This window comes from Pteronotus mesoamericanus, unplaced genomic scaffold (genome assembly GCF_021234165.1).
Source record: "Pteronotus mesoamericanus isolate MK-2021 breed Mesoamerican mustached bat unplaced genomic scaffold, CSHL_Meso_final contig_130, whole genome shotgun sequence".
Lineage (NCBI taxonomy): Eukaryota > Metazoa > Chordata > Mammalia > Chiroptera > Mormoopidae > Pteronotus > Pteronotus mesoamericanus.
Window position 1 is genome coordinate 31,384,287 of NW_026555060.1, and position 22,708 is coordinate 31,406,994.

At 35.7% G+C, this 22,708-nt stretch overlaps 1 protein-coding gene across 1 annotated transcript in view; it reads right to left on the minus strand.

Annotated features, from left to right (window-relative positions):
• The window catches only part of TASOR2 (transcription activation suppressor family member 2), a gene marked incomplete at its 5' end in the record, with an annotated part of 43,146 nt that overhangs the window by 19,272 nt on the left and 1,166 nt on the right, over window positions 1-22,708 (minus strand). The window contains 8 exons of the mRNA XM_054591157.1: window positions 1,660-2,089; window positions 3,996-4,866; window positions 10,378-10,620; window positions 13,667-14,383; window positions 17,808-17,870; window positions 17,969-18,041; window positions 20,838-20,941; window positions 21,709-21,812. Coding sequence (XP_054447132.1) covers window positions 1,660-2,089; window positions 3,996-4,866; window positions 10,378-10,620; window positions 13,667-14,383; window positions 17,808-17,870; window positions 17,969-18,041; window positions 20,838-20,941; window positions 21,709-21,812 — 2,605 coding nt within the window. The remainder of the gene's footprint in view (window positions 1-1,659; window positions 2,090-3,995; window positions 4,867-10,377; window positions 10,621-13,666; window positions 14,384-17,807; window positions 17,871-17,968; window positions 18,042-20,837; window positions 20,942-21,708; window positions 21,813-22,708) is intronic.

Here is a 22,708-nt window from a genome sequence, read left to right on the forward strand (position 1 = left end):
ACCATGCCTGTGGTCTTAGGAAAATGCAAATTGTGATAATCTTGATATGCTTAGACTAATATATATTTTTTGACTACAAGTGAAGTGTAATGTTTCTAAAGCAAAGTGAGATCATTTGAAAGAACTGCAGAATTAAACACACAACTAAAAGGAACATGCCATTGGTTTCTAATACCCATTTTGTGCTAGAATTATTTTGGATCCTAGTTTGCCCACTTGTAGAATAAAGGACTGGTATAGCACATGTGTGTACACCTTTAAAATACAGGCACAGTATCCAGGAAGATAATGGAAAAAATTTTAAGTATATCCTATAGAAATTTTTAGAAATCATTAATTTTAATATTCTTCCTCCTTAATACTCTATTTCATGTTAGCAAAAGACCATTCCTAAAATTAGTACTGATGATAATTATATATTACCACAACAAAATACTTCATAAGAATCTAATGTGTGTGTATGTATGTATATTAGTCAGAATTAGCCTGACTAAACTATAAGTATTTTCTTATTCTAAGGTAGTTATTCTTAACTGGATTTTATGAATCTCTTTGAGAATCAGATCATATTTATGAACCACATCAAGAGAAAAATCATATACATACATAAAACATAAATATATATGTATATACACACAGAATTTGACGTTAAGAAACAACTGGATTGCCTAGATTTGAACTGTGGTTTGGTAATTTACTATGTGACTTCAGAGAATTTCCGTAATCCTCTATGCCTTAGTATCCTCATCTATAATAAGGGAAGAATGACCCTTACCTCATAGGGTTTTATGAGAATTAACCAAGTTAATATGAGCAAAGGGCTCAGGCCACTATCTGGCCCATAGCACTCCATCAGTCTTCATTTTGATGATGAAGATGAGCATTTGGAGATATTCACAGGCCCTTGGACCTGCAAATCTCCAAGTAACCCTAGGTATAGAAACACTGTACTCAAGTGAAGACAGGCACTGTAGGTATCCAAATCCATGCAAAATTATTCTGAAATAAAGCTTAAAAGGCAAGCATTTTGTCAATCCACTTACTAAGAATCTTAATATTATTAAGTTTTTATTTGCTCCAGTTAAAATTTAATTATCTGGCCTGGTTGAACATCATTTGACAAAAGTAGAATGAAGCAAAGTATATTTAGTTATCTATAGGCTTGTGAGAGGTCTGGCATTTTAGTTACTGTTCCAGCATTTGTTTCAAAAATAACTTTAATATATATTCAATTTAATGTTTATCAAAGATTTCTAATATTATTATTATCACATCGGATCCTTTAACATCATTCTGGGTAAGACATATAATGAGTATTATTCGCCTCTTTTACTAAGAAAAATAAGCTCAGAGAGAACAGGTAGTTTGCCCTATTATACAAAAAAACAAGTGACACAATTATGGCTGGCTCCCAGATCATCTGAACCCCATGATTTTTTACTTCTGTTTCTTCAATCAGGAAGACAGATGCTCCACCTGCAAACTAGAACAACACTTATGAAAACTAAGTTTTGAGCATTATAACCCTTTTCAAAACTAGAGAATCTACTTTCCTAGAAGAAATGAATGCCTTGCTTTGGGTGTGATTTTACATAGAAAGGGGAAAAAAAGGAAAGAATGTTTTAAAAAATGGCAGGATTTGTATTCAGCTTTACTTACCTCATTATTATAAGAATAGATAAAATTCTGGTTTTCTGGGGTATCTGGATGACCTTCTCTTGCAAAAATTTCTTTCTGTTCCTTCTGTACCCAGAGTTCCAAGCCTCTTGCAGGTGGTGGTTTAATGAAAGGAAGCAAGGAGTTAGTGTCAGGGAAAGACACTTCAGCACTGTGACCTCTGGGAGTTTTCTTTGTCTCCAATAAAGGGGCTACAGAGCACCTTTCCGCACTGGGGGACTCCTCAATTTCACTGAATTCAAAAGATTCTATTGTGCTATTTATAGACACATATTTGGCGGGGTTGCTGTGTTCTACTACTTTTCGGGATGATCGTATGACTTTGTTCTGATTGCTGTAAAACAGAGCTACCCACATATGAAGTAAAAGCTTCACTTCTTCCACATTATCAGGTAAATCAGTGTTCCAGGGCCTAAGATTATAAAAAAACAAACAAACAAAAAACATACAAAAATTATTGAAAATGGTTATTTTAGTTGATTATCTTATAAGCAAGTGCCTTCTTATTAATATTATTTTTGTGTTAATTTTTATTTAAAAAATTACATGAACATGAAACAATGAATAAAATAATAAAGAAGTTGATTTAACAAAAATTACAATGAATTTAATCTATTCATTTTACATAGAGAAAGGAACTGAAGATCAAAGTTTTAAGTGATTTCTTTCAAATCACAAAACCTATAAATGGTAGAAAACATGATAAAAAAAAATAGACCTCCCAATTCCCAATCTCTGAATTTTTTTTCCTAACATGCAAACTCTCCTGGTTACAGTATACCTATTATATGGATAAAGGATTCAGCAACTGCCCAAGTCCTCATTTTCTTGCTTTTGCTAAGTTTGGCTCACTCGTTTCTACTTTTGCACTTGTCTTCTAATAATTGGGAAAGTTCAAAGGTTAAATTAACTCTGTGGGCAATTCAGCAGAACTATATCATTTTCATATCGCAGTTCTAGAAAATCTCCTGAAATCAAAAGGTGAGATACAAAACAGTTTTGGCCACTGCCAGACAAAAAGATAGCAGAGAGCTGGATTGGGGTGAGCCAGAGGGTCTATAGAACTAAGTTTCAGTTAAATACAATTAAGGCTAAGGAAATGGCCCTCATCAGTATGTGGGAATGTATGCTCTTCTGAGTGTGAGCTCATAACTGGAGCAAGGAAAGCAATCTGACACACAATTTTGTCACTCACATATCAAATATTCCACCAATAGGTAGCTCGATGTCATTTATACAGCTAATGCTTCCTGTTGACAGTAATGGTTACCATTCATTAGTATATGACAATCACTGTGCAAAACCCTAATGCATACACAGTCATACCTTGGTACTTGTACTCATCAAACCCTACAGTCATCGCATTTTGATGAGAAAAAATGTTTTAGCATTCAGTACTTATTCAAGACTCATCGCACTTGCTAGAACTTGTACAAGTCATGATGCCAGCCCATAAAAGAAAATGTTTCATCACTCGTCTGTACTTGTCAGCTTCAGCACTCGTCATGAGTTCCAGAACGAATGAATGACGAGAACTGAGGTACCACTGTAACATCCTCATAATGTAGCTACTACTGAACCCACACTTAAGTGTTTAACACTCCACAGGCATTGTCTGGAAATTTGTTAGACATGTAGACTCTCAGTCACCATTCCAAACAGACCGAGTCAGAATCTGCAGTTCAATGAGATCCCTAAAAGAGTTGTGCACACAATAAAGACTGAGAAGCACTGTCCTGAAGCACAGGAACTTCTGGGTCACAGAAGTCAGCAAGTGGGAGAGCCTAGATAAAAAACCATATTAGTCCACACTCTAAAGCCCATGCTTTCTGCCACTCTGCTATTACTCCCTTGACCCTTTTGAGGAAGATTTACAGAACAACCCCTTGTAAAACCCCTCATTCATAGCAATATGATCAACTTCACAAGCTAGAAGTAATTCTTTGTATGTTTCTTCTGAAATTCAGTCTTTAAAGTGTTATTTCTGTATCTCACTATTTTACATTAAGATCTAGTATAAATATAATTCAAAGACTACAAAGGCTTATGAAGGAGCATCTCAAAACGGAAAGCCCTTTACAGGGCTAAAGTTACGCTGCAAAAGTTCTCCATATAATCACTGATAGATAATGGCAGAACCAGCCTCGTGTTCTTCAGTATCAGTAAACACAACTGCTTGATATTATTATTGACTCACTGAATTTACATACAACACTGCTTTCTCCTTTCCCAAAGTTTGGCACAAATATTTCTATTCACTGCACTTAACCTCAACAGGAAATTCACCTCTGTTTTCATCAAGTTTCACCCCTACTTACCCATGTAATGCTCTTAGCACAGTTTTCTCCAGTGGATTGTTGGTGTATTTGCTGTCTAAGCTGAATACATAGTTTGTTTCACATTTGAAAGTGACCTTGAAAGAGCCGTCACAACGGAACACGGTATGAGAGCAGTAGAAGTCTCTCAAGCTGGAGGACAGCAATCTGTTCCTGCGCTTCAGTACTGGGTCCGCAGAAAGCTTTTGAAGAGGGGAGGTGTTCTGCTGGTGGCGAAATGGCATTACTTTTCCCACTGGGGTTCCTGCCTCAGGGCCTTTTGTACCATTCTTGGTGAAGGCAGGGCCGGGTACCCCTCTCTGCTGTAGCAGCTTCTTTGAATGTTCTGCAAGGAGCAGGGCATAGGAATGTTCCACAGCAACAAAAGAACTTTGGCTTGCATCAGAAGTTTCTAGTGTCTCTTCAGGAAGTGCCAACTGGGCTTCAACAGGGTCCTGATTGACAGGACCCTCATCTTGGCTGACAGTGGAGTCTGCCATCAGATTACTCTTCCTATCAGAGAAGGGCTGAGGTAACGGTCCCCCTTTTAGACTTCTAACTCCTCTATGATATTCATGGTCAGATGTACTGCTCACAGAATGTCCTTTAGAAAGCAAAACATCGTTCTGTGGCAATCCAGAAGAGCAGGGAAGGTTTCTGGGCTCAGATGGTGGTGTTGTAGAGGTAGCAGCGCTTAATGCTAGATCAGCTAACAGATTTAGGGCTTGGGAGTCACAACTGACAATGGAGTTCTCAACTGGAGCTTTCTGAGCCACTGTAATATTTTCTGGTTGAGGTGTATTTATACTAGTAACATCTTCTTGCCCGTGTGATGAAATTTTTGATTGAAGCTGTGAAGCAGTTTCTCCCTTGGCTTCAATATAAAAGAAAAAAACACATAGCATTTGATTTCCATATAATTAAATCTTTGCTATATTATTATGGCTTAGTGCAAATTAAGGGTCATTTCAAGAAAAACCTTTTGATATGCTGCATAAACAGTATATTAAAATTTTACTATCAGACTGAGGTCTCTTCCAACTCTCAGATCTATTATAATGCAATTACCAGAGAGACAAGTCCTAAAGAATGTGGATATTAACAAGAAATCACCCTTCAAAAATGCACGTCTTGAACTACACACAAGACATCCTGCTCGGCTGAAAGAATACACCAAAAACAGAGAACAAGAGTCCTGCCCTCAGAGAGCTTACAATCTAGTGCAAATATAAGAATTTCGAAGTTTGAATTGTATGTTAACATACTTTCTTAGAAATCATTTCCCTTAACACGTGATTAGAGAAATCACCCAGTTCAATAGATGATAATTTTAACCATACTGATATCTAATTAAAATATGCAATCATATGAATACAAATTTTTAAAGTCAGGAGTATTCAGAATAGTTAGCTGAGTCCATCACCTTCTAAAACTTTAATTTCTGCACTGAAAACATCCTCTGTATCTGCAAAATAGCAAATCTTCTTGTCTACTGATAATACTCTTTATTGATAATCAAATCTACCTAACCCATTTGCCTTTAATTAGAAAACTGACAATCTCAAGTGGTTGATTTGCATTCTTAGGACACAGATTCAGCCTTCTTAAATGCAGTTATCATGAAGGACAAAATTCATAATACTAGGCAACAATTCCCTGTAGCCAAGTGGGTAGACGGACAAAAAAGCTAACTGTGCCCCCTTTATAATTAACAGCAGCAGGTCTGGAATGAATTATTATTAACCTTCCTGCAAAGGTCAATGACTGACTTGCCAGTGTAGGCAGACATAGCTTGCCTCTTCACACAACCACATCAAAATTACAACTAAAATATAAAACCACCATCACTCAAAGTCATCAGAAATCAAGATGAATGGAAGTCTGACAACTACAAAATTGAGTTGAATGGAAGTCTGACAACTACAGAATTAAACAAACCACATCCATCCAACCTGGTAGGAGGGGTGCAGACACTGAACAGGCCAGTCCCACACCCAAGTGTGGTGGATAAAAATTTGGGAGGGACAGCTTGGAAATGAGGAGTCCCAGCCCCACACCAGGCCGCTACAGCCCAGGGTTCCTGTGCCAGGAAGGTAAGTCCCCATAACTTCTGGCTGCAAAAACCAGTGGGGATTGGATTGGTGGAAGAAACTGCTGGAGCCCCAAGCAGTTACTCTTGAAGACCCACACAGTGACTCACCTACTCAATCTCATTCCCTCTGAGCTCCATTACTTGGGTAGCAGCTTGAAAGGCACCAGTGGTATACAGGGAGAAACTGAAGTGTTAGATATCAAAGTTAACGGAGGCCACTGTCCTTTTTCTAAACTCTCCCCACAAAGAGCCCACAAGCTGTGGCCATATCTGAGACTCCATCACCCTGGCTAACACTATTTGACCTTCCTTGGAGATCCCCAGAGACTGCCCTACCCAACATACCAGCTAACCCAGGCTGCTTTTCCACATGAATGCATGGCTTATACTTCACAACTTCTTAAATCCTAACGAACAAGCAATAGCTGACTTCAGGGAGCTCCAGGCCCAGCACTAGCAGCTGCCAGCTTAGAGCCACAGCTTGGCCTCACCTGGGAATCTCCAAGTCCAGCACAAGTAGCAGCCATCTCAGGTTGCTTTATAGCTCAGGCAGGGTGATCCCAGCGCACCCGGTGGACAGCTACAGATCACTTCAGAACACCACCACCCTCCCTCTACACAGCTGATCCTCCATGGAGGGCAGAGGTTGGTGGTCAGTGGTCACAGCCAATCCTTGCAGCTGACTGGCCTGGGTAAATCCCTCCCATTGATCTGCCAACAGCAACCAAGGCTTAGCTACAAGAGGAGGGTTTACTCAGCCCACACGAATAGTGCACCTTGAGTGCCCAGCTTGGGTGACAGAAGAGGCTATGCCACTGGACCCTACAGGACACCTACTACATTAAGCCACACTACCATGACACTGAGTCAAAGCAACTCTACCTAATATATAGAAACAAACACAGGGAGGCTGCCAAAACTAAGAGTCAAAGGCTCAAATAAAAGGACAGATAAAAGCTCCAAAAAATGAACTAAGCAAACCAGAGATAAGTAATCTATCAGATGCAGAGTTCAGAACAGTGGTTATAAGGATGCTCAAGGACCTTAGTGAGGACCTCAGCAACATAAAAAAGATCCAGTCAGAAACAAGTACACTGATTGAAATAAAGAACAATTTATAGGGAGACAACAGTAGAGTGGATGAAGCCGATAATCAAATCAATAATATAAAACATAAGGAACCAAAAAACCACCAATCAGAATAAGAAGAAAAACAAAAAAAAAATAAGGATGGCATAAGCAGCCTCTGGGACAACTCCAAGAGGTCCAACATTGACATCATAAGGGTGCCAGAAAAAGAGAAAGAGCAAGAAATTGGAAATCTATTTGAAAAAATAGTTAAAGAAAACTTTCCTAACCTGGTGAAGGAAATAAGACATACAAGTCCAGGAAGCACAGAGTCCCAAACAAATGGATGCAAAGAGGCCCACTCCAAGACACATCATAATTAAAATGCCAAAGGCTAAAGATAAAATCTTAAAAACAGCAAGAGAAAAGCAGTTAGTTACCTACAGAAGAGTTGCCATAAGGCTGTCAGCTGATTTCTCAAAAGGAACTTTGCAGGCCAGAAAGGACTGGCAAGAAATAGTCAGTCATGAAAAACAGGGACCCACAGCCAAGACTGCTCTACCCAGCAAAGCTATCATTTAGAATTGAATGGCAGATGAAGAGCCTACCAGACAAGAAAAAACTGAAGGAGTTCATCACCACCAAGCCATTATTACATGAAATGTTCAAGTGACTTAAGAAAAAAATCAAAACTATGAACAATAAATACGTATGTATTAATAATTGAACCTAAAAAACCAACTAAGCAAACAAGAACAGAGAGAGAATCATGGATACGGAGAATGTTTTGATGGCTGCCAGATGGGAGCGAGGTGGGGAGAATGGGTGAAGTGGTGAGGGGATTAAGTACAAATAGGTAGTTACAGACTAGCCATGGGGATATAAAGTACAGTGCAGGAGACTGGAGTAGCCAAAGAACTTATATGCATGACCCATGAACATCAACAATGGTGAAGGGGTCGCCTGAGGGAGTAGGGGGTGCTGGGTGGAGCAGGGCAAAGGAAGAAAAATCAGGACAACTATAATAGCATAATCAACAAAATATAATTTTAAAAGAAGCCAATGACTGATACATTTAAAAAGAAGAAAACTCTGGTCTATGTAAGAAAAGTGTGCCTATATGATAGGGAGGGTAAAACTAATCAAGCACTGTCCAGTTTTTATTTAAAATAGCAAAACCCAAGGGGCTTGTTGGAATAAAGTGACTCGAAAAAAAAAGCCTAGAATTGTCTCATTAGCTCCAGGTGTACTGGAAACATAAAATTCATTTTATGTTTTTGACACTAATTTATTGAGACTAATTTCATCCTATCTTTGTTAACAGTATGGCTTTTACACAGAGTATCAACTATGAATATGGTTAAGACAAAGAATACTGTACTGAAGTCAAGAAAAAGGGTTTGAGTTAATAAATATGCACAGTTTTGAGTAAATCATTTAATTACTGACTTGTTAGAGGTTCCCAATTGAAAATACAATACTGATAAGCTATCTTAAAAATACAGGTAAGAGAATGTCAAATGAATTACATAAAAAAAAATAAAGAATTCTCTAAGTAAAAACTATATTGAAAACTTTAGAAAGGATAGAAAAATCATTAGTTTCAGTAATAAAATGAATGGACCTTCTTAAACTCTTGATATTTCAAGCGTAAGAAATGAAACACATTGTAAGAAATAAAAGAAAAATTAAGAGATTTAAAAGGTGGTAATCTTAAAATTTTAACTTGAAAAGTGGCTGCATAATGTATACAAATATTTGCAACACAAGTCAGCCTATTTCTGCATACATTATTTTCAAAACTTTTTATTTTCTGGGCTCATTTTCTGCCAATACCCAATTGTAGACACCTTCTTCCCATTAGTCAGTTAGTCTACAACTATCCGAGAGCCAATTTTATAAAGCATTGAAATGACACGGCTAAGAATAGAGGTATTATATGTGTACATCCTCATGTTACACAGCAAATGATTGGAAAAGAGTTATGAATTCTATAATGTTCTCAAAAACCAAAAAAGAAATGAGAGAAAAGGGAGAGATCAGTGAAGATCATAGCAGGAAGAAAATGTCTCACTAAGGAGGCAACTTAGCTGAGCAGATCTGGACTAATGGAGGGGAAAGGCACAGGAGAATAAAGAAGTATGATGCCTGTGGTGAGGCACTGGCAGGAAAGGAACATGTTAGGAAAGAGCAGAAGAGAAATATGGGCTCTGGGGTCTTGTAAGAGCACATTAACTGCCTTGAAAGAGAAGCAGAGATTCTGGTATGGATGACAAAATTGGAACACTATGGGCTTTACAATATGATGAGATATGATGAACTTTTAAAAAATATTCAGCCGCCAATATTAAAAAAAAAAAACTTAGAAAATAAAAACCAGCTCACCCCTAATACCATTACCCAAACAAAACTTTAGTTTCTTTCTCTACAATCTCACCAAATACAGGATTTTTTTAAAAGCTAAAAATACATTAAGGGAGAAAGGAGATCAAGTAGACAGAAAATTGATAGAAATATAAAGGTATAAAACAAACAAAAAAATACAATATAATAGGACTCAATACTGGAGATAAGTAGAACTGCACTATGCACAGAAAGAGGAAAGTGAAGAAGGGATGTAAACCTGGGATAAGAGCAGGTGTCTGTTCCGTTTCAGAGGTAAAGTCATGGTGACAATGCAAAAAGGGTCTGTCTAGCAGTTTGAAACACAGAACTAAATCAGTCAGTTGTTTGTTCATATAATTAAGCTTCATTATCCACTTAGGAAAATTAGGAAAGTATAACTGCTTTTAAAATAAATTTAATGTCTTTTAAAACCAAATACAGGATTCTGTATTACTATTTTGAACAATCTTTTTAGAATTTTCTTTGGACAGTTATTGCTTACATTTTATAACTGATTATGGTCCACAAACACAGTGCCAGATACTACTTGCTTGTGCATTTAGTCATAAAAATGGCCATTTATAACTCTTGTAGACAATTCATGTTCAGGCTTTATGCAAACTAAAAAATAGGTCTATTTTGTGATATTTGAATCCTTTGCACTTTCCTAATTTATTTTCAATAGAAAATGAAGTTACTTAGTCCTGTTAGTGTCTGAATTAAAGAATATAACAATTGTGGATAGATTTTTAATTGTTTTTACATTATTTCAATATACTATCTTGCAACCTTGATTACTCTTTATGTGGTGTTTAAATTTACAGGAAGAGTATTTCTTACCAGGTTGTGGCTGCTTTCTGATTCTGGGATTCTGATTGCCTTTTACTATATTTACCCTCTGTTTTTGTGGAGATTTCTTCATAGGTGGCTTAGCCCTCGGAACAGTTTTGACTGGAGGTTTCTCTTGTTTCCTTGCCCTTTTAGCATTCGTTGCAACTGGAACATCTTTAGAAATAGAAGCTTCTTGGTTTTTCCTATCCAATTTGGTTGTCTGTACAAACAGTGCAGTCAGCACTTCAGCACCTTATGCAGAAAAAGGGGTAGGGGGCTCAGATATTTGTCAGCATTGCTTTTCCTTTTTTAGGGCGTAACTTTAGTAATGGGGAATAAAATATAAAATTTTGGGTATTTCATTAAAAATTTTTTTTTAACAAATCAGGACTTCAAAGTTCTCATATAAATATAAAAATATGAATTTGCTAAGTGTTGGTCTACATCCCTATCAGATGAAAAAGAAAAATATCAAAGTTAATAGCTTTAAAAAACAAGACATAATACAATTTTTCTAAAAGTCTCCATAATTTGCCACGACCAGTGTGGCTCAGTTGGTTGGGCATTGTCCTACAAAGCAAAAGGTTGCTGGTGCTATCCCCTATTGGGGCACATGCAAGAGGCAACATATCAATGTTTCTCTCTCACACTGGTGTTTCTCTCCCTCTCTAAAAAATAAATAAAATCTTTAAGAGAGATAAAAAATTTTAAAAAATCTCCATAATCTTTCCTAACATGGCAGGTTAAACCTGAATACGCTAGTTTATAACACTGGGAGACAGATAATGTATTGTACATAAAAGCAACACAGACCCTATAAGGTGATGTGGTTGAAACTATAATCACACTGCATAGAAGAAATTGTATATTTATAAAGTGCCATCTTATATATTTCCCTCTACTACTCCTAAATATCTAAGTCTTAATACCACCCCAAAAAATCATTTTTAAAGACAGAAAAAAGCACACTGAACAAAGTCTTCACCTGATTTAATTTCCTACAAATGTATTATAACAAATGCAGTTATAATTCATTTATTATACAAAATGCTCAGCTTTGCTTTTCACATGGAAGAAAATAGCTAAGATGGAGGCACAGGAGGAAAACACAACTAGTGACTACCTGCTTATATAACACAGTATAAAGTGTTTTAGTATTTTTTAAAAAGTGTAAGTGCTCCCTTTGGACACTTTATTAATATACTTTACCCATTGACTTTATGTAATTTCAGTTGTTTCCTACCAAAAGAAATTAGTTCCAAAGGTATCATATAAAATAATCACACATACAAATGTTGGCAAGTATCAATATTTTTAAATTACATTATGCAGAAAACAGTATTTCTAATTGAGAACAGAAAACGTGATACTGAACAGTTTAAGGAGTTGTGATCATTGCTACTGAAATGTAGAGGAGTCCAACTCATTTCATTTTGGAGGGTAGAGGTTAGAGAAAGGAGTGGTTTTAAAAAAGCTTTAGAATCTCAATGTTGTACATGTCCTGGGGTCTAATTATTTCCCTCCTTACTAAATAATAAAGTAGCAATTTTTTTAAAGGAATAAGACCTCTCATTCAGCCCGTTATATATTTTTAGCATAAATAAAAAAATATAAACAAATTAAGAATACAAAGCAGAAAAACTGTTAAGACTAAGAAGAAAGAAAATAAGATGAGATAACGAAGACTTAGGGGGAAGTTTTTACCATATGCACAGCAGGGAGGGAAATCTCTCACAACCTAGGTCCTGGGAGGAAAAAGTGAAACATGAAACAAGGTTGTCCTGCAGGGACACCTCTGCTTGTTTGTATCACTCAATTGCCAAGTTTTCAAACTGCATGAAATAATCCATTGACAGGTTATAAAATAAATGTAATGGGTTGCAACCAGATTCATTCTTAAACAAAAGAGAATGGTATAGAAAATATCAGATTGTATTACATGTAGGGCAAACATCTTTTGAAATTTTGTTTCAGTCATGTGTGAATTTGTGTGTACTGGACTACAAAATAAAACACATTTCTTACAGTGGATGAAATTTAAAACATCTGAGAAACACAATATATACGTAGAATTATAATTTATTTAAAATATTAAAGTAAATCAGTTTATACACAGCAGAAACTCAATATGGTTGGCCTGGAATTTATTTGTAAGTAGCTGTAATGTCTGATTCATTGCTTTCTATTGCCATACTTTCCAGCATGCCCCTAAACACATACACACACACCATTTTTGCAAACTCTAAGAGACCAGAAATAACTACTTGTTGAACCCCAGGGTAAAGCCCTAATCATCTCGAATCCTGGGGCTCTGCATATGCCTGATGTTTCTTCTTTAGGCACCAACATTTCTAGAATCAAAATAGTACAGATAGGGTTGACACACCTTTTTTGTGAAGGACCAGACAGTGCATTTTCAGTTTTGAAGGTCATGTGTTCTTGGTCACAACCACTAACCTCTGCCAACATCATGTGATGTGGCCAGAGACAACAGGTTGAGAGGCCCCTTGACCACACTTTGCTGATCCCTTCTCTAAGGGGTCATATAGCATATAGTTCCCTACTTTTCAACAAAATACAGTACCTATAATCTGAGATGGCTCTAAGGCACAACTGTGTTGTTTGCTGTGCTATGTTCACTAAAGTACATTTATCTACATACAAAATGTCTTTAGACTGATTCTCACTCACCTTTTAGTGGGCAACAAAACCCTTTGTGGAACTGTTTCAACATACAGGTCTCAAAGCCACTAAACATTGTTTCAGTAGGCCTATGGCAGGATCCAGTTGATAATTTTTAAAAACTCTGACACAGATATAGGATTAGAAATTCTGTCCCAGACTGTTTAGTTTTGGAGGTTCCAGGCATTTCCTCCCTCTTTATATATGTTCAGGCCTATTATTCACCATTATTTCTTGCTGGTATTGGTATGCCTGTTTTAGAAGATCCTTTCCCTCCACTTTTGTCTGAAGATAGCTTAGAAACAGGATAACCATCTTTCTAGAATGGTACATAATTAACTGATGGCTTGAGCAGTTTTAGAGTGAAATACAGCTTTTGGTGGATAAGCTTTTGAGGAGCTATCTTACTGTTTTTACTATTTCTTGATTTTATTCTGTCATCTGCCTCAATACTTCTCAAACTTAAGGTTGCAGACAAACCATCTGGAGAGAAATGTTGGCATTTCTAACAAACTTCTGATACTGCAAAGCTGCAGTTCACAGTGATCACATAGGAACAGTATTAGAATACAGCAGTTATACTAACTCATTAATAGTCCCCTTAAGGCATGCTTACCTCTTTTTCTTTTCTGAGGAAACTGTCCTTTAACTAATTTGAGCGTTGCTGGAGGGACTGAACCCTTGCCTGTTCCAGCAGGAGTTCTTTTGGGGAAGGGACGGCATAAGTTCACTCTTTTACTCTGCATCACAAGTGGCATGCTGGCCTTTCTCTTAGGCTGAACCCTTAGATTTGATGCTGGATTTAATGGAACCACAGTTCTCTTCCTAGCTTTAAACATTTCTTCGGAATTCTTTTTAGTTTCAGTTTCTCTTCGTACTTCTGCCTCTGAGTCAAGAAATTCAGAATCTGGAGTCATAACTAAAGAAAATCCAGCATCACAAATTCCATCTGAAATACAAGGAGACTGAGGACGCTCTGCCAACAAATCTAATGCTGTAGATACTTCCAAAATGTACCCTCTAGGATCTGAAAAATAAGACTTCAGCTGAGTTAAATACTGCAAAGGGCACTTTTCTGCTGGAGGAACCAAATCAAAACTATTGGACAGTTTGCGAAAAGATGCAGTCTCTTTGATTCTATCCTGAGAAGTAGTCATCAATGGACTTCTCTCCATCTTGCACAGTTCTTGGAAATTATGCTTTACTAACGTGTTTATACAGATTCCTTCTTCAGTAAATGATTTCTTTGCTTCTAGCAGGGCACAATTAAGGGCAGGTAAAATAGGTACCACCTTCAATGAGATGTCATCTTCAACTTTCAAGTCTTTCAGCCCTAAAATATATGTACATATATTAAAAACCTAAAATATTTCGGTCTTTATTTTACAAAATCATGCAGGGGGAAAAAATGCTTTAGATTACAAAATTATGGGATGGTTAAATATAATAGAGTATTCCAAATGAATATTAAAAGACTTATGGATACATTTAACGAGTATGTGCATCTCCATACATAGGTAATCACATCAGAGAGAGACAGAAAGAGAAAATAAGAACTGGAAAAGAATCATTCAAATGCAATCACCAGGTCAGAATGAAGAGGGATGACCTTCCTCCAGCTCAATCTCATTTGACCAGGAGCCCAGCATGAGCTCCACATGCCATCAGAGCAATAGCACTGGCATTTAGACTTGGCAGGTTTGCTTTCCTACTTTTTAATGATCATTTCCTGCTTTTAAAATTGTCTTAATTATCTCTACCTTATATAACTCCAAATTCTTTTTGTTAAAAAGTATGTATTGATTTTTAAAGAAAGAAACATCGATTTGTTGTTCCACTTATTTATGCATTCATTGGTTGATTCTTCCATGTGTCTTGACCTGAGATTGAACCTGCAACCTTGGCATAGCAGGATGACTCTCTAATCAACTGAGCTACCTGGAAAGGGCCATTCAAAAAGAAGTGACAATGCTAACCAACTGAACTGAAAAAAGTAAGAATCTTAAAGCAAGCCCCGAATTTCATCACCTTCTCTATCAAGTGAAATTTTTTTTAAAAATTAAGTAACTAAACTGACTGGTTTGTGCTTCACTTCCTCTCCCTAGCTCACACTTTGAAATAAATGCTCATTTTTTTCAGCAAATCAGTACTTTAAGGGGAAAGAGGGGGAGAAATAAAAAAATTTAAGAGTTATCAATAATAACTTAATAATGTAACAGTTATTAGTCAGATCACTAGGAAATGGGTAATCAAGTCCTAGAAAATTTACAAGTTATCAATAATAAAGACCCACAGATAACAAACCTCTGGTCCTTTGGTACCAAGTAAACTGAAATATGAATTAAGATTATTTTTAAAGAAAAAGTAACTGCAAAATTAAGAAAACATAGTTAGTCCTAGCTAAATATATCTGCACTTGAGCAGGTATTATGAGAAGGAATAAAAATACAAATATGAATAAACAGAAGAATGTGGCTAAACATTAGAAATTCCTTTCTTTACAATCTGTCATTTAAAGTAACAAGCGAAGAAAAATAAAATATAAAAAGGTTCTTGCTCTAGCCAGGTGGCCCAGGTGGTTTGGAATGTTGTCTGTACACCAAAAGGTTTCAGGTTTGATCCCTGGTCAGGGCACACACCTAGGATGTGCGTTTGATCCCCAATAAGGGTGCATTCGGGAGGCAATCAACTGATGTCTCTCTCTCTCCCTCAAGTCAGTAAACATATCCTCATGTGAGGATTAAGAAAAGAAGGTTCTAATGTACTACCAACAGTTCATACTAAAGTACCATTTTCCCAGAAAACTTCATTATTTCAAGAATTTAGAGCCGTGGCTAGTGTGGCTCAGTTGGAGTGTTGTCCTGTAAACTGAAAAGTCACGGGTTTAATTCCTGGTCAGGGTACATGCTTGGGTGCAGGTCTGGTCCCTGGCAGGGGCATGTATGAGAAGCAACCAACTGACATTTTCTCTCTCACATAGATGTTTCTCTCCTCCTCCCTCTCCCTCCCTTCCCTTTCTCCTCCTTCTAAAATCAGTATGCATGCCCTCAGTACAAGTTTAAAAAAATTTTTAGAAAGGCAGAACCTGGAATGATCTGTAATAGACTATTATAAAATCTGTAAAATAGAACTTTTAAGTCTGCTAAGCAAAGGACCTATCAATTTAAAGCAAATTACCATAGTTCTGATCCTCTGAAGAACCATATACAGAAAATGTCTTAATGAACTGGAGGAGGAGGTGCATACTGCAATGTAACTCTCCAATGTTTATTCAAATCAATCCTGTGCTCAACAGTAAGTGGTACAGGCAGTGATGTTTCCTATCTGAATGGTAGTTCACACTTAAAAATAAGAATGAATTCAGAGCTCTGACAGTAGAGGGAGGAGTATGGGAAAGGAGTTAGAAGCCAGTTGGATATGTTTGACCTGGGCAAGTTTAAGTCTTTGTTTCCTCATCTTTGAAATGGTCATAAGAAGATTACATATTTTAAGAGCTGCTAAATAAGTTACTGCATACCTAGCACAAAACCGGACACAGTAAATGCTTGAAAAGTGCAAACAGCTTATTGCCATTATATTGTTATAACTGGTAAAGTTTTGCTTATCCAAAAAAGTGATACCCAAGAAAGTGCAGTTCTCTGTTTTGAGTAATGAAATATAATTTTATGAAATCAACTTTAAAAAATATTTTTGTTTTGGCTGTAGTTTTATAAATGCTATACACAAATTTATGTTTAGAAACAGATTGTGTGATTATAAAAGGAGGAGGAAAATGTCCTCATATCACAAAAAGAAATGATTCATTTACTTGTTCAGCAAACATTTATTATTTTTTATGTGCCTGGCATTGCTAGGCAATAAGGATAGAATAGAATAGAAGAAAGGCAGGCATTAAATCATATACAAATAAGTATTTAAATTCAATTAATGATAAGCTTAGGGTACTCAATGAGGTCAGAGTGGTGGTGGGATAAATAAAGTGATATTTAAAACGACACCTGACAGATAGAAGTAACAGTCTAGACTAGGTCAGAGTTCTCTTGATTTTATTCATTACCCACCCCCTACACTAAGAACCTTTTTAGATTTCATTTCCTAATTGCCCTCTAAACTTTTAATGCTACAGAAAACCCCTGTATTTATTTATTTACTGTATGAAAACATTTTTTGCAGTTTGGGAGTAAACACCACCCAATAAAAGGGAAGAAGACAAGTAGTCCAGACAGAGAACTGCATTTATGAAGGCCCTGAGTCCTACTTACTTGATTATGATAAAAGTATCTCCTAGATATTGTAGGGGTTTTTTAAAGATGAATTTTTATTTATTTTCAAATTTACTTTTAATCATAGTTGACATGAAATAGTATATTAGTTTCAGGTATACAACATAGTGATTCAACAGTTATATGCCTTATAAAGCAATTACCATTAAGTCTAGTAACCACCTGTCATCATACACAGTTATTACAATATTATTGTCCTAGCTATTATTGTTCAATACCAAATAAATTCAGCTTTGAACATGTTGAATTTGAGGAATATCAGAGACATCTTAACTAAAAAAGTCAACTGATAGGTGGATATCTGGGTATGAAGCTCAGAGGGAAGAATAACTGTACAAAGGGGACAAGGAAGATTTGACCAGGGAGGTTAAAGAGTTGTTTATAAGAATAGTTACCAGGGTTGAGAGGCTAAGAAAGATGAGGACAAAAAAATTTGCAACAGATTTAGTGAACTGGAAGCCACTGTGCCCTTACCTGTTGACAGGGATGAATGGAATAAATGTAATCCATGTAGACCCATCTGCTCATCTCCAAAATCTATACAAAATGAGAATCAGAAGACAAGTTAGGGTGATGACCTTATAAAACGAAAGTAAACATACTGAAAAAAAGTTTTTTAAAAAAGTTGTTCTTACTTGTTTCTGATATTAAGGCTGATGATGTAAGTAAAATGAAAACCTCACGATCTTCTAAGCATTTGATGAGTGCCTTAAACATTAAAAAAAAAAAAAAAAAGAAACAAACAAACAAGATTCAATTCCTCTCCTCCCTCAACCACACTCAAAAGTCAGTGAATTCTGAGCTCATGAAACATAAATAAACAAATAAATGTCTTGAAATTTAGTGTTTATGGGGATCAGGAAAATGTTGCCTCCAGTATCAGGAATTGCAAGTTCCTTTAATGCTCAATTAATTTTGGCCCAATTAGGGCTACATATAATAACCAGAACAGCAAAAGTTAGTTTTAAGATAATGACAAACCCATCACAAACGACTTATTTCATTTTTTCATTGAGATGTTTGACATTTCAAACTGCTGCCTAAGTAGCCATTCTGTTACCATTAGCTACTTTAAGTTCAAGGTGAATTAGATCTTTGATTAGCATCTTAAGCTCATGTTTATATACAACATGTGACAGAATCCTGGAAAGACTGACTGGAAGATTCTATCTAATAAAAGAATCCTTTCCACAACATCCTAAGAGATAGAAAATAACAGAAAATAACACAATTAGTTCCTGTGGCAATAAAAATGCAGATGAAAATAAATTCTTTCTCTCTTTTTCCCCTCCACCAGTCTTCAGTAGAATACTGAGCTCAAAAAAAAAAAAAAAAACAAACAAAACAAAACGAAAAACAAACAACAACAAATGCTATATAGCATTTGATAGTTTACATTTTTGTCTTCCTACAGTCTTCCAAGTTCTTTGATAGTAGGGACTACTATTTTTGCCTCTGGCACATAGTAAGCACTCAAGAGAGAATCACTAAATAAATATATCAATAATTACATATACCCACAGCTTTGAAATCTATTAAATTGTAAACAAGTATTGTTCTTGTTTCACTTTCTATTGATGTAAAAAAGTGACCATAATTAGTCTCTACACTGTTGTGCATTTTAGTTTTATAAAATATATGAAAAGTAAATCCCCTATCTACTTAAAATCATATCTATCTTCCAAAAAAATGTGCAAATGAAACAGAACTATGTAGTATAGATTATCAGTCTCTCGGATTATGCGCTGAAAGGGTTAAAGTTCCTGTTTTAACCTTTGTGGGGAGAAATCGTAGAATCTTTTAAATATGTCCTTCTAGACACTTACACACAGAAAATATCTAGCCACACATGTGCTTAATTAACACCTTTTTAAAAGGACACCTTGCTCTGTACTGTTCTTGAAGTTCAGTGTTCTAGGTACAAGGCCACATACAGGTTATTCTAGGGTTATTTATTGCTCATTCTCTATATACCAAGGTGTCGAAGATGCTTAAGGCATGATACTTGCCTTCAAGAAACTAAGTGTATAGCTGGGGAGACTGATAAGTAAAAATTATCCATAGTGTATGAAGCAAAAAAGCATGGAGCACTGAGGAGGAAGGTCCTTAAGTAATATGTAATTTCTATAACTATTATTACTTAACAGGTTTTAAAGCCAAGTTCTGTACCTAGTCTATTATTTTCAGTACTATAAGCTCTCACAAGTAGTCCCTTCACTGATGCATTTTCTTAGAGTATCCTTGGGCTTTATTCCTTTTAATTTCCAAAAATAAAATCAACTATGATTCTTCGAATATTATAGCCTATAATCCTATAGTACATATTGAATAGTTGTCCACTCAGCATCTATTGTTGCCCATTCTGACTCCTTACTAGAGAGAGTTCTCTGCTGTGGAGTACCATTGCAAACTGAGTGGGACTAACCTCATACCCAATTCTGGAAGGTAGACTCTGAATAGTCTGAGCTAATTAGTGTAGTCCATTTCCTTTAGTTACTGATTAAGATCATGTACAGATCACTCACCGCTCCCTCCTCCTTCTTCCTGCCTTCCTCCCTCTTTTTCCCTTTCTTCCTCTCCATCCCCATATCCCCTTCTCTCTCTTTGAAAATAGGAAGCAGTAGCTCTGACTAGCAGTTTCAGGACCAAACTATCACACAGAAGAAGGCAAAGCTGAAAAAGAAAGTCATGAGCAAACAGTACCTGAACATGCCATATCACCTAGAACTGAAAAACTAACCCTGTTAAATCTCTTTATTGTTTAAGCCAGATTGGGTTTCTGTTACAGTAACTTAAAGTATATTAACTGACACTATCCCTAAGACAGCTTACCTTCAAAGCTTCTATATATGTTCTATTTTAATTGATTGACTTCTTGCTACCTACTATGGGGGACAGTCCGTCATGTCACTAAGGGCTCAGAACTTGTTTGATCACTGTCCTAACACTCACACTATCTCCTTTGGGATGTTTAGGAATTGCTCAATAGAGAGTCAGCATCTACTTTTACCCTCACACTGAGGAACCCTGGTTAACACAACAGAGAGAAGTCTTTGGATCTTATCTATTTCTAAGTAGAGTATTACTTTCTACACTAGAAAATAGTAGAAGCAGCAATGTGTATCCCTCCCCATAAGCCTATGGATTGACACAAGTCACTTTTAAAGAACTGTCTCACAAGTGGTCCTTTGACTAATTAAAAAACATCAGGCATCTACTCAGTTCTTTTGTCATAAAACAAAAACAAAACAAACAAACAAAAAAAGAATGAGAAAAACTGTCCTTTTATTCTAAAACGAGTATAAACTGACTAGCAAAGCATAAACTGAGAAACAAAGAAGGTGAAAATATAAGTCAATTAATATGTCAATGATATATCAATAAATATTAAAGGATAAAAATCCTTTCAGCAAGCTAAAGTAACTTAATCTAGGCAGAGCAACTAATAATATCAAATTCTCAATTTAAGGAAAAAAATAATTATTTTAAATTGATCATCCTTACCAGTTGCTTATTTTTAATGACTTCTGTTACTTTATCTATTTTTTCCCCTTGTTTGTTTGATAGTTCAACTTCATACATATTGAAGCACATATCTTGGCAACAGACTGGACAAAATCAGAAAAACAGAACATTTCTTATTTTAAAATGCTATTACACTTTTTTTATAACCAATTTATTCACTTTATATAATAAAAAGGCAAAAGAAAAACAGAATTATCACTCAGTGTGTTAGTTATAAAACACCTAAGATCAAGTTGCTCTATAAAGTATTTGGAAACAATGCTTTCATTTATACTGATACTACCGTAACAAGGCAAATAAAATACTTTACAAATAATATAAACATCAATGTTCTGTGAATTAATCTAAAGGACAGAGACATTTCTTTCTCTTTCTTTCTGCTTTTCCCCCTTCATCTAGAAGTACATAACTAGGGCAATGAGCACACAATGCACTATATAGGTGATGTAAGTATGTACAGTAAATTTGAAACTTATATATCTTTTTAACCAATGTCACCCCAATAAATTACAGTAAAAAAGTACATATATAAATAAAACATGACATCCATAAAAACTCTGTTCTCCTCAAAAGCAATGCTTATGAGTCTTCAACTATTTGTAAGCATATCTGATAAATTAAATCCCTCAGTATTCTATACTAAAGCTAGACTTTGCAATCTTAGATGAAACTACCTTACATAGTTTCTAGCTGGCCTCCAAGGAACCAAATCACACAGCAACTCTGCAACCTTCACAAAAGACCCTTTTAAGAATCACTTAAAGAAAAACAAAAGTAAGTGTATGTATAAGGGGGTAAATAACTGGAACAAAGCCCCAGGCATATAATGTATCATTATATTTGAAGAGACCTTTTTGCTGCTCCAAATAATTCTGTTTTCTAAAGGCAGCTTCTGGTAGTCTTTTTTTCAAAGATGACACTTTCATTACATACTTAAAATCCAGTTCACGTGGTCTAAAAAACAAAACAATATCATGCAATGTAATAAACATCAAAACTGTCTACAGCTTCACATATAATATTTGGTTTTATAATATTAATGCTAACAAAAATATTGTAACCCCAAAAACTAATCTTAAATTGATAAACTCCAGGTCAAATAATATGCATATTTATAAATATTATAGACTTTCAAATATATGACCCCTTAAACCATGGTCTGCAAATATATTCACATTTTCTGAATATACATATTTTTGGTATAACCAAAATACTCAAATGTGTAGAAGAACTATGCATACTATAATGAGAATTTTCTATGTAAGGACTGAAAATTTTTGACAACACTGCCTACCATGCAATGGCACATCCAAAATGAACCACACCCAGACTTTTGCATCATTTCACCTGAATCCTTTCTTTTTCTTTAAAACTCATTTTGAAATACTTAGACTTATAGATGCCCTCTTTCCCCCTAAATACTTCTGTTTCCTTAAAAAAAAAAAAAGAGGACATTTCCTTATACAACCAAAAACAATTAGCAAGATCAAGAAATTAACAATGGTATAATACAACTAATTAACCTGTAGACAATTTTGCCAACTGTCTCACTAACGTCCTTTATAACAAAAGAAATTTTTTATAGCCCAGGGTCCTATTAGAATGACACTACATTTAGGGTATGTCTGTTTAGTCTCCTTCAAGCTGGAACAGTCTGTCTTTATCTTCTACAACTTTGATATTTCTGAATAATGTATACCATTTATCTTGCAGAATGTCCTTCAATCTTGGTATGTCTGTTTCCTCCTGATTTGAGTGGCAGGAATGCCACAGAAATAGTATCATGTTATTCACGTGTTTCCTGATGTGATGCACAAAAATGCTAATTCTATTCCTGACAATGATAATTG